Raw genomic sequence first — 13522 nt, 5'->3', positions numbered from 1 at the left:
TTTCTTTGTTATAATGTGGTATTACCTATTAATTTCTTTAATGACTTCACCTCCTCAAATTTAGCTTGGGGTCAGTTGCATATACTTCAGACTTATGTTCTGTCTTCCAAAGTGACCGTATGAAAGAACTTAGGCCTAATAGTTTCTTAACTTCTCTATCACCCAGAATTTCAGCAAGAAAGATTCATGATAAAAGTAGTTGCTATATTCCTGCTGGTATCAGCTGATTTTGTCTCTAGCATTTCTTTAGTAACTGTAAAGATGATATAAGGAAAAAAAATTAAAGTAGATAATTTTCTGTAATTATTTCCCTAATTATAGGAGAATTAAAGCTATAAGATCCTGCTGAGGCCATAAAGTTTACCACTTCTGAGACATCTTCATATTAAAAACCCGGGAATAGTTTATCAACCTGCAGCTCAGAACCGTTTTAATACTGTACTGGAAACCTAACATGTGAACCCATAAGACATGTCATTGTACTCTTTGTTGATTCTTGGTATCTTCCCAGCACTGTACCCAGGTGTGGTGCTATCATGAAATAAAACATCTCCAACATACTAGCTAATTATAGCATGAACAGGCAATATTGTTCAGACAACTTTGTAATTCTGGGGTTTGTAGTCTATTGTTGTCTATTTTTGTTCTTACGGTGAGGTTTTATACAGCAGAGGAAATTTAAAATTCACACAGTCTGAAATCCTGATTTACCCGAGCAAAGCTGCTTAAACTACTACTACTTATAGGGGTTTAAATTGTGTGATGTGGGTTATTCTCCATCCCAAAACTCTCCCTTTTAAAGTTGTTCAGATGTAGAACTTTAAAATAGATGGTTGCAGTAGGCTGGTTCCTGTAATCCCAGAGACTTGAGAGACGGAGGCAGGAGGATCCCTTGAGCCCTGGAGTTCAAGACCAGCCCAGGCAACACAACAAGACCAACCCCTGTCTCTTAAAAAAAAAAAAGAAAAGTTAAAACTTAAAATAATGGTCATGTCATAATGAAACATGAAGAAGGGAATGTGGGGAGTCATAAATGACTAATACAGAAAAAAGACTGTGTCTCAATATGAAAATATATATATATATATCTGTGATAGCACCAGTACCAGTCATGTTTAATTAACATATCAACTTAAAAGGAAGAAGGATTGTATTTCATATATAAAGAATGAAGCCACATCCTTTCTTCATCTTTCATAGTATTTTTCAGTGGATGTATTTAGGCTAAAAAAATTGGTTATCAATTATAAACCATGACTGTCTTCTAAATATGCATTTGAAAGAATAATGACTAAAATTGGAACCCAATCAAAAATCTGAATGTGTTCATGCATATGCTGGAAATACTGCTCAGGATAATAAATCTTAAGGGGTTCCCTGCAGGAATGCTCCATGTGCCAGCAGTTTTGTTCTGGTTTTCATCTGCTGGTCACATTTGCAATGTCATCTTTCTAGCTATGGAGATTTCTCTGTATACACATGGACAGTGAACTAGCGATTTTAAAATCAAACATATTCTCACCTCAATGTAATTTTTCTCAATTGACCACCAGATTTTCATAAATTTTCTTAGTAATTTCCGTAAAACTAGCTATTTATTACATTTCTTGGCATAGCACTAGATTTGCCTAAGGTAAGACCAGTATCCTAATAATATATATTTCTTTTAATTAGTTTTTTTTTTTTTTTTTTTGGAGACGGAGTCTTGCTCTGTGCCCCAGGCTGGAGTGCAGTGGCGCGATCTCGGCTCACTGCAAGCTCCGCCCCCCCGGGTTCACTGCCTCAGCCTCCCGAGTAGCTGGGACTACAGGCGCCCGCCACCTCGCCCGGCTAATTTTCTTGTATTTTTAGTAGAGACGGGGTTTCACCGTGTTAGCCAGGATGGTCTTGATCTCCTGACCTCGTGATCCGCCCGTCTCGGCCTCCCAAAGTGCTGGGATTACAGGCTTGAGCCACCGCGCCCGGCTCTTTTAATTAGTTTTAAGAGAGCAATAGATAGCGTGCAACATATTTATAAAAAAGATTTAAACCAACTCAGTGTGACACAGGTTTTATCACAGCTATTTTACATAAGCCCTCAGCTAACCAATAGCTAGGGCGCTGAGGACCCTGCTGAAATCCACTGACTACTTGTGGCCGTTGTCTCTGTCTAAATATTCATTTAGTTTAGTCTCTTTTATCAGATGAAGTTCTTTTTTTGTATAAATTTATGAGATACAAGTATAATTTTGTTACATGCATAGATTGTGGAGTTGAAGTCAGGGCTTTTAGAGTATCCGTCACCTAAATAATGTATGCTGTATAGATGGGGTTCTTTTGTTGGAAGTAATGAAAACTAACTGAATCTGACTGCCTTAAGCAAAAGGTGATTTTTCAGTACATAAGGTAGGTTATATGGAGACAAAAGAAAAGCAGAGGAGCTGGGCCTCAGGAAACACAGGAGCCAGGATAGCACCCAGGGTCCAGGAAGCAAGATTTAATCAGCAGGTACAGGCCTGGGAGGGGTCAGCTCTAGCTCCTCTATGTCACCTCCTCAGTAATCCCAATAGAGGAAGCTAGAGTATGATTGGTCCTGGGTTAGGTGCCCAGCCCTTGGTTACAGTCCTACAAAGATGAGATGAGGTGGGAGTAGTTTCCCAAAGGAAAAGTGTTAGTACCAAAAAATGTTGGGAAAGACTGCTCTTCATAAATTAGAACCATCAGTTTGCCATACCGTTAAATTACCTGAAAGTTCTCATAAGGGTAGTAGCTTTACCATGACAAGCTTTAACACTTTCCCTTCAAGGCCATAATGCCTTATATTTTAGAAAATGAAAGCACTCTGTCATTAGTTACTAGGTCCTTTCTCTTTGGTCTTACTCTTAGTTATTGAGTAGCCAAAACGTATGCAGGATGTTTAGTCAAAATAGACACCATTCTCCTTGAAACCTAGGAGTGTTGATCTTAATCACTTTGAACCTTCATTTCTCTAAAACCCTACTTGGGATCACATATTTAAAAATGCAGCCTTTAAAACCAAACATACATAGTCATTGTGATATCACATATACAATAGGCAGAAAACAGAGGAACTGCCTATGAAATGTATAAAGTTTTGGTCTACAAGCTGGGTTCTGGTATAAATTTCTCACTTATACTAAATTAGTCTTTATGGCTCTTTAAGATAAATAATATTTATATTTATCTTAATAAATAAATGATATCTGACCCAAACTATTCAAATTAGGTCTTGAAAGAATCCCCAAGAGGTAAGACTCTTCATAGCATCACCTTGAAAGAAAGTGCTTCACAATTTGCAATTGCAAAAATATGCAACCAGCCCAAATGTCCGTCAGTCAACAAGTGAATAAAGAAAATCTGGTGTATATATACAGTATGGAAGACTACTCAGCCATAAAAAGGAATGAAATAATAGCATTTGCAGCAACCTGAATGTATAAAGGGACCATTATTCTAAGTGAAGTAACACAAGAGTGGAAAACCAAACATCCTATGTTCTCACTCATAAGTGGTAGCTAAGCTATGAGGGCTCAAAAGCGTAAGAATCATAGAATGGGCCGGGCGCAGTGGCTCAAGCCTGTAATCCCAGCACTTTGGGAAGCCGAAGTGGGCGGATCACAAGGTCAGGAGCTCGAGACCATCCTGACTGACATGGTGAAATCGCGTCTCTACTAAAAATACAAAAAAATTAGCCGAGTGTGGTGGCGGGTGCCTGTAGTCCCAGCTACTCGGGAGGCTGAGGCAGGAGAATGGCGTGAACCCAGGAGGCAGAGCTTGCGGTGAGCCGAGATTGTGCCACCACACTCCAGCCTGGGCGACAGAGCAAGACTCCGTCTCAAAAAAATAAAAAAAAGAATCATAGAATGGACTTTGGGGACTTGGGGGAAAGGGTGGGAGGGGGGTGAGGGATAAGACTACACATTGGGTACAGTGTACACTGTTCGGGTGATGGGTGCACCAAAATCTCAGAAATCACCACTAAATAACTTATTTATGTAGCCAAACACTACCTGTTCTCCAAAAACCCATTGAAATTAAAAAAAAAAAAAAAAAAAAAGAGAGAGAGAGAAAATGCTTTATCAACCGTGAGTATTAACCCACAATCAAATTTCAACTTTATGTAAAAGGAATATCTTACTACCACCTAGGAGATTCATTGACATGCCCAGCATTGAGTACACAAGGCTGTAATTTCCTTCAGGTCTCTTGAGCCTTTCCCAAATCTAACGTTTAGAAATCTGAGCTGGAGGGTATATTTAGGTAGGACTACAGTTCAATACATTACATAAATATGAACCTGTATTTACTATGTTTTTGTGATCCTTTAAATCTCTTCCATCATATAATGTATTTGGAACACCCTCATAAATGGATATATCATAGGATTAAATTGATTTATTGTAAAATAGAAATCTCTCCAATTCTATCTATTTTTTCATTCCTGTACTCATTGCCTTTTTTCCTCAGAGGTCTGAAAAGAAAAAGAAATACTGCTTTTCTGAGAGTTTGCAGTTTATAGGTATGGAGAAAGAAAAGGGTATACCTTTCTATTATTTTTCACTTTAGACCTGAAGTATTTTGTACTCTTTGAAGAACCTTGTAGCTTAACTGAAGAATGGACTGATTTCTTACAGTGAAAGTGACTTACAGTAATCTTCCCCAAACTGCACAGTCCATAAGGCATTTATTTGGGAAAGACAAGGAAGTACGGAATTGTATTAAAGGTAGGAGACAAAGGCTAAAGGCAGCCATGTGATGAACAGAAGAAAGTTGCTGCCACCTAGAGGTAAAAGTTGGTAAATTTTGATAATGTGCTGTGAATACTCAAAGATTCTTGAGTAGACATTGATGTAATGTAATCCTAAACTGAAATGCAACCAGGTGACTTAGTTTCTGCCTCTAGGTGAGACGAGATTTATTCCATCTCCCTTCACTCCCCATTAGTAGTGTTTCCATATTCCTCATGAGATTTTGGTGACCTGGGTGGGTTTTTGCATTTTTTGCCAGCAGTAGCCTCGTTACTGGTCACAAGAACTTAGGTTATTGAAGGTCTTCATCCTGTACAATACAGTCTCAATTATTTGGAAGTTGTCATTACCATGGCTAATAGAGAATGTGTTTTTCACAGTCTTGGCTATCTTTTTAAAAATATACTGTCAGAAGCGCCACTAAACTACAGATCTCATCAAATTATGTGGCTGATGCTCTTTTCCTTTCACCCAGGAGAGGGCAAGAAGCAGAAGAGGCCTGCGTGATGAGAGGCGAGGGTCCCAGGCACAGCAGTCAGAGGAAGGGACCCTGGGACTCTCCTAAGTTATGCCAAGACCTAAAAATAAATGAAGCAGCACCAGTCTCCAGAACAATATGCAATTGGGCCTGTTTTCATTTTGAGTTTTAGAAATTGATTAGACGTAGCCCTAACATTTTAAAAACTTGTCAGAACATTTTTTTAAATGGAAAATTCTCCCAAATAAAGAAGCCTGGGTAGCCAGAAATTTGGTGCCACCACATTTGGCTTGCTATTCTCTCTTTTCAGGACAACCATATTGCACAACCCCAGGGGGCACTATTCACATTGTGTTCTATGTGAAGGGTACCTCCAGGAACATTAAAGGAAAACATATTGGCATAGAAAGGTGAGAAAATACGAAGAGAATATGTGTGTGAGTTTCTGTGTCTGCCTCTCTCCTCTCCTGAGTGGGAGGCTTGATTGAATGCTATTGATGATGGTTTTCAAGGAGAAAAGGGCTCCAAAAAATACAAGAAGATTCAAGCAACACCTTTTAGAAAGTGAGGATCGCAATCAGAGTGTTCCTTGTTTATCTTACACCCTTCTGCTTCCTTAGAATGCATTAGTCGAGCCTCTTTGCCTAGCTTCCATGTGGGCCTTTACTTGCTTGTCATTTTTATTTTCTCCTAGCCTGTATTTAATTTTAATCCTCAATTTAAGTATTTAAATTCTATGTCACTTACAAACCTGATCCTCTTTTGAAATTGCCAGAGACTGACTTTTTTTTTTTTTTAACACTTGGTAGCATCACCACTTTTGCAGAATATTTGTGTTCATTCATTTTTTCCCTCTTCAGTAAATTATTGTGCCTGCAATGATCCAGCCACTTTCTGTACTTGGGGCACAGTATTTAACAAGACAGACGTGGCCCCCACCTCGTACCGTGTAGTGGAACAAGAGTGACAACTGGCTAGCATCTGGTAGTGATAAGTGCTCTGATGAAAATGTAATGAGGATATGATTGGAGATGACTAGAAAGCAATCCGAGGGGGTTGGCCAGAAAATGCCTCTTGAAAGGAGGTGACTTGGCATCTGGGAGCCGAATGACAGGAAGGAGCCATCTGGGTGAGGGTCTGGACACATTATTCCAGGTGCTAGAAACAGCTCACACAAAAACCTTCAGATGGGAACAAACATGGACATTCAAGGAACAAAAAGTGAATGATGGGGAGCGTGAAACAACCTCAGCTCAGAGAGGTCGGTGGGAGCAGAAACGAGTAGTCCATAGTCTGGGTGTGACGGGAGCCACAGGACGGCTTTGAGCAGGAGAGTGAAGGGATGGAGTTTTATGTTTCAGGCTTAGTAGAGAAAGGGCTGTAAGAGTGTGGAAGGAGGCCAAGTGTGGTGGCTTACGCCTGTAATCCCAGCACTTGGGGAGGCCAAGGCGGGTGGATCACAAAGTCAGGAGTTCGAGACCAGCCTGGCCAATACAGTGAAGCCCCGCCTCTACTAAAAAATACAAAAATTAGCCAGGTGTGGTGGCAGGCACCTGTAATCCCAGCTATTCGGGAGACTGAGGCAGGAGAATCACTTGAACCTAGGAGGCAGAGGTTACAGTGAGCTGAGATCGTGCCACACCTGGGTGACAGAGCAAGACTCCGTCTCAAAAAAAAAGTGTGGAAGGGAACAGGGGAATGAGTGAGGAGGCCAAGGCTGTGGCTGAGGAGAAAGACATGCTAGCCTCAACTAGAACGGTATCCACAGAATGAGAGAAGTGGATGCAACTAGGATGTGTTCCAAAAACTGTTAACAGCAGTTGCTTATGGAAGGAAGTGAAGAGAAGAAAAGAATCAAGGATGACACCTATTTTAGTGTGAGCAACTGGTGGTTGTGGTTGGGAATTTAGAGCAGAGGGCAAGTCTGTAGATGTAAACGTAGCTGCCATCAGCATATAAATGATAGTTACCATGGGGTGCGTGTGTGTGGTGTGGGTGTGTCTATTTGATGTTAAGGGACGGAACAGTTCTTGAGATGAAGAAAATCTGAAGGTAAAAATGCCTGCAAACCATCAACTAGAGGCTGTAAAACTATACAGTGGATGAGCCACAAATATCAATAGGTGGCCAGGCATGATGGCTCATGCCTGTAGTCCCGGCACTTCGGGAGGCCAATGCAGATGGATCCCTTGAGCTCAGGAGTTCAAGACCAGCCTGACCAACATGACGAAATCCCATCTCTACAAAAAATACAAAAATTAGCTGGGTGCAGTGGCATTTGCCTGTACTCCCAGCTACTTAGGAGGCCGAGGCAGGAGAATCGCTTGAACCCAAGAGGCAGAGTTTGCAGTAAGCACTCCAGCCTGGGCAGCAGAGTGACACTCTGTCTCAAAAAATAAAAAATAAAATAAAACCACAGGTAAACTGGACAGAACCTGTATCAATGTATCTCAGGCTGCCTGTGTGTGCCCTCAGGCTGCAAAGGACCCTGTAAGTTTCAGCCAATTTCTTCACCCCACGTGCACATGCTATCAGCAGCCCATTGAAAATGATGCCACTTGCCCCCAGTAGACCTCCAGCCCCGGACTGCTCGGTGAGATATCTGACTTCAACTGAATAAATAGATCTTAATATATGAGGACCTCTTTTCCCAAAACGCCAAGTACCCTGGTGTCTTTCTTCCACAAGAAGACTTTAGGACTGGGAGAGCCATTTATTCTGTTTGTTCGTATTCCCTAACCTCAGTCTTCTCATTCCTCCTCTGCAAAATCACCCAAGCTGGAAACCTTATGGTAACTCCAACTCTGTCATAACCCACATTTATTTGATCAGATGAGTCCAGCATTCCTCCTCCTAAATGTTGGCTCTTCCTCACCCCACATCCCCTCATCATCTCTTGCCTGAAGCATTACCCTAAGATCCTAACAGGTCTCTTTAGATTCCATCTTACATCAGTCAGAATGGCTGTGATTAAAAAGTCAACAAACAGATGTTGGCAAGGATGCAGAGAACAAGGAACACCTATACACTGTTGGTGGGAATGTAAATTAGTACAACCTCTGGAATACAGTACGAACATTTCTCAAAGAGCTAAAAATACAACTACCGTTTGATCCAGCATTCTCATTAATGGGTATCTACCCAAAGGAAAAGAAGTCATTATATCAAAACGATACCTGCACATATTTGTTTATCACAGCACTATTCACAATGGTAAAGCCATGGAATCAACCTAAGTGTCTATCAGCAGATGACTGGATAAAGAAAATGTAGCATGTATACACCACAGACTTCTAGATTCAGTTCTTTCTACTCCTCCCCCAAATACAGTCATCGCCATGCCTATGGTGATTATTGTAAAATACAAATGGGATTGCTCCTGTCTTTACAACTCTGTGGTGGTGTGCCATGATTTAGAAGTCCAAAGCCCTTAACACTACATATGAGGCCCTTTGTATCACATAAGTCTTTTCCATCTCACTTCTCATAAATTATTTCCATCTTCCCGTGGACCCTAAATCCCAGCCACACTGAACTTGTTACATTTCCCAAAACACCTTGATCACCAAGGAAACTAATTCTCAAAAACTCAGCTTAAAAAATGTTCTTCTGCATCAGGAAAAAATAGCTAATGCATTCTGGGCTTAATACCTAGGTGATGGGTTCATGGGTGCAGCAAATCACCATGGTACACATTTACCTATGTAACAAACCTGCATGTCCTGCACATGTGCCCCAGAACTTAAACTGAAAAATGCTTTTCTGTGAAGATTTCCCTGCAGTCCCCCCACCCATCAACCTCTTCTTCCTCTCTGATCTGATGTCACCCCATGGAGCATAGCATCACTTTTATCATGATTTATTGTATTTGTTGGCCTGTGTGTAATGTTCTTTCCACCTTCTCCTCAAGACTGAGGCCCTCCAGTATGAAGGCTGTCCTTTCCCGGCTCGGAGCACAGCACGTGGGGCAGCAGGCTCAAGGCATATTGATCAGTGAAATGAAGACATCTCTTCCACTATCCTCATCTATTGGTAGGAAAACTGAAGCCCAGAGTTTGAATGCTTTTGTCCAAATTTGCACAGGAGCTGGGATTAGAAGTTAGAACTTCTGCCTCCTGACTTTGGTGGTTCCCTTTCCACATTTTGATGGCTGTTTCCCTTTCCTTATTCAATATTTTCAGAAAAGTAGAAATACTCAAATTCAGAGGGTAGCAAGACATGTTTTCCCATTAGAGACATCTTTAAACACTGGTTACATCATTTCTGCCCTTTCTCTGTTCATCATTGTTATGCCTGACAAAATGTTTGAAGAAAAATGGTGGCTACTGACCTGAATTTCAGAAGCTAAGATTTTAGACGTGTTCTGTCACTCTCTAATCATGTGATCTGGGGCAAGATTGAGTCCCTCTTGCCTATTTTTTTTCACAGGGATTATGTGAAAATAAATGGAGATGAGTATGTAGGAAAGCGCTTTATGTCACAGAAGGCAGGATACTGCAAAATACCTCTGCACTATTGTCACTGTTCACTTTTCTCTTAAATATAACCACTTTTATTGATACTTTAAAAAGAAAAAGATAACTGTTGTAAGTTTCCTTTCTCTTCTTCTTTCGACAATCCATATAGTATTATAAAAGATTGGGATTCTAATTCTTACCTCCACCTGATTTTTACGTTTGTGGCCTTCCCTCTGATCCACTTGATCCTGAATTTAATTATCAGGCTTACATTAACACCCTGTCTCTTTGCTTGCTCTACCTAGCAGTTCTTCATGGCTGAGTGAAAAGAGCTTGATTAGTAAAAGCTTGCCCTTTCATATTTCCTTGCAATTAGTCCAATAAAAAAGCATCACCCCCGGATGGGCTTTGTGTGGCTATTTTTTTTTAAATTCTTTTTCCTTTGGCTGTACTGATTTGATGGCTTTTTGTCTCTTGTGCATATTCATGAATATGAAGATCAATTTTTTAGTTTTTATTGTCACACCTTTGAAGACACAAACACCTTCATACATTAAAACTCTGGAAATAGGATTTAGAATGAGATTTAAATGCAGGCTCTGTTGTTTAATGGGATTAATGCATACGACATTTTCATATGAACAAAGAATAAATATCTTTTTTTCTTTTTAATCTCTTAGCTGAATCAACAGGTACTGAATTTTAAGCGGCACTGTGCAAAGTGTCAATCTATGTTGGTATAAAGAGGTAAACCGCTTATCTTTCTGAAGGTTGAGAAGCTGGGCCTCCCCCAGAATTGTAGCAAGCTGAGGACCCGTGGTCTTAGAACACACACTGAAAAGGGCCTTCTGATGATAAAAAAAACTGAACACAGGTACTCTATAGGAAATGACCATCAAAGTAAATCTAGTGTTAATTGGCCACAGAGGGAGATGTGGCCTCTGGAGTACTGAATGTATAGGCTTTTATTCTCTAGTAACTTTTTTAAGGCGTTTAAAACTGACATGGGGTGAATAAATATAAAGAACAGGAGTCCAAACAACTCAATGGAAAGAGTACAGCTTTGGAGTCAAGGGATGCTGATTCAATCCTACCTACTATTGGCTTTTGGCATTAAACAAATCATCAAACTCTTCACTGTCATTTCCTCTGGGGTAAAATACAACAAAAATATCTCTCCCAGAGCTCCACATACTAAAATTTAAATGTATTTGGCATAGGTTGGCCTGCCATTAAAAAAAAAAAAAAAAAATACCGTAGATTGTGTGGCTAAAACCACAGGACTATTTCTCATAGTTCTGGAGGCTGGGAAGTCCAACAGCAAGGCATCTGCTGATTCAGTTCTTGGGGAAGGCTTTCTTCCTGGTTGGCAGGGTGCACCTTTTCTCTATGTCCTCAAAAAGTGGAGAGAGAAAAGAACTTTGATCTTTCTTTCTCTTCTTATAAAAGTACACTAATCCCATCCTAAGGGCCCCACCACCCTCATGACCTGATCTAAACCTAATCCCCAAAGGCCCCATCTCCAGATACCATTGCATTGAGGATTAAGGCTTCAACATGTCAATTTTGGGGGACACAGACATTAAGGCCATAACTGTTAATTCAGATTAAAGGTCTGGACAGATAAGGATCATATATAATATTATTTTTATTAAAATACCAACTTCTGATTATCAGCTCCCTTTTTTTTTTTTTTTTGAGACGGAGTCTTGCTCTGTCACCCAGGCTGGAGTGCAGTGGCCGGATCTCAGCTCACTGCAAGCTCCGCCTCCCGGGTTCCCGCCATTCTCCTGCCTCAGCCTCCCGAGTAGCTGGGACTACAGGCGCCCACAACCGCTCCCGGCTAATTTTTTGTATTTTTAGTAGAGACGAGGTTTCACCGTGGTCTCGATCTCCTGACCTTGTGATCCGCCCGCCTCGGCCTCCCAAAGTGCTGGGATTACAGGCGTGAGCCACCGCGCCCGGCCTTATCAGCTCCCTTAAAACTTAAACATCACTTCAGTTTGACTTTGTCTTCTATGTGACAAAGGAATCTGATACAGGATTAGAAATGGGCCCTGGAATCAGTAATTTGCTCCCAGGCATGCCTGGTTATATTGGTGGTAAATAATTCATCCTCTGGTGATAGAGGCGAGTCTCCAAAGTGATTCTCCACAAATTCATTGTTTTCAACACTTCCCTCCAGGGGAAACAGTGAAGTCTGATTTTGCCAGAATTGGACATTGTACTTTGTTAGAACCGCCTTTCAATATTCTACATTCTTAAGCTTTTCACAGTTTTCACACAGTTCATCGATATCATTTTATTTATTTCTCAGACCCATTCTGTGACATGTCTTGAAAAACGGTTTTATCTTAATCTTTAAAATGAAAAGAGAAAGAGTAGAGTAGGGATCAATAAATCGGACTGCCTATTTTCTTACTTCAGTTACTATATATTAACTCTGTAACCTCAAGCAAGTTATTTTATATCTCTGTGTCTCTGGTTCCTAATCTGTAAAATGGGGCTTGCTAATAATACCTGTTTCATGGTTACCATGAGGATTAAATGCACTCTATTACATATAAAGCTCAAAGAACAGTGTTTACCAAATTCAATAAATACATGTTGACTATCATTATAAGGGGATGCAAGACTCATTTATGTAGGGCCATGACTAATAACATAGCTAACATTAATTATGTAATCTACTAGCTAAAATGTATTTTGACCCTTTAATAGATAATACAATTTGAGAGCTAGGTTAACTCAATTCCCCAATGATATAACTAAGCTAACCTTGACATATCTACTGTGTCCTTCTCATTCAGTCCTTTTCCTTTACCTACATTTTAAATGTTCATGTTCTTCAAAGTTTCATATCCTTTTGCATACTCTCCCTTGATAACAGCCTTCTCCATAGCTAAAGCACTCACCTCTCTGCTGATGGCAGCCTGGATTCTTCATTCCTCCTCTGAATCCCTGCAATGTCTTTTTGTCATGGCCCTCAGTTGTGTGCATGTAAGGAAGTATGTATGCCTCTCTTAGACTATAAATCTCCATAATAGAGCATAAGGTCTGGCCCATAGTAGACAGTAAATATTTGAAGAAAGAAAGAAAAGGCCAGGAGCAGTGACTCACACTTGTAATCCCAGTACTTTGAGAGACTGAGGCGAGTGGATCACTTGAGGTCAGGAGTTCGAGACCAGCCTGACCAACATGGTGAAACCCTGTCTCTACTAAAAATACAAAAAATTTAGTCAGTCGTGGTGGTACATGCCTGTAATCTCAGCTACTTGGGAGGCTGAGGCAGGAGAATCACCTGAACCAGAGAGGCAGAGGTTGCAGTGAGCCGAGATTGTGCCATTGCACTCCAGCCTGGGTGACAGAGCAAGACTCCATTTCAAAAAACAAAAAGGAAGGGAGAGAGGGACCTGGCTTTAAACTGAAATATCCTAATTCTTCTAGTTTCAACTCCATAATTAAATCACTCTTAATTTTTTAGAAAGATACACAAAATTTAAATAAAATGGAATGTTTTAAGACCTTTTTCAAACTTCGCTTGATTAAAATAATGAGCTAATTGGAAGTCTGACATACTTTGAGCACCTGCTGGGTGCCAGGCACTATAGTAAAGCTCAGAATTAATATAAAGGTATCTAAAAGGAGCTCTGTCTTTGGAAGAATATAAAGAATATAAAGGTATCTAAAGGAGAATATAATATAAAGGTATATATAAAGAATATAAAGGTATCTAAAGGAGCTCTGCCTTTGGAAGAGAATTCAGACTACTGTGAATGAGTTAGTGAAGTTATGTTGCGGCTGTGTGTTAACAGAGTTTTATAAAGACAGCGTTGCCT

General features: G+C 40.3%; 1 protein-coding gene across 12 annotated transcripts in view; it reads left to right on the top strand.

Moving 5' to 3' along the window:
- Positions 1 to 13522, top strand: part of KLF12 (Kruppel like factor 12) — a 453886-nt gene that overhangs the window by 378864 nt on the left and 61500 nt on the right. The window contains exon 7 of one of the 12 annotated variants that reach the window (XM_021929433.2): positions 5224 to 5508. The exons of the other annotated variants lie outside the window; for them this stretch is intronic. Within the exon in view, the coding sequence (XP_021785125.1) occupies positions 5224 to 5398 (175 nt within the window). The 3' untranslated portion in view covers positions 5399 to 5508. Of the gene's footprint in view, positions 1 to 5223; positions 5509 to 13522 lie in introns of those variants that run through there. 12 annotated transcript variants of the gene reach the window in all.

This window comes from Papio anubis, chromosome 15 (genome assembly GCF_008728515.1).
Source record: "Papio anubis isolate 15944 chromosome 15, Panubis1.0, whole genome shotgun sequence".
In the NCBI taxonomy this organism is placed as follows: domain Eukaryota; kingdom Metazoa; phylum Chordata; class Mammalia; order Primates; family Cercopithecidae; genus Papio; species Papio anubis.
The sequence above is the reverse complement of the archived record's forward strand: the minus strand, read 5'-3'. Positions and strand labels throughout refer to the sequence as shown.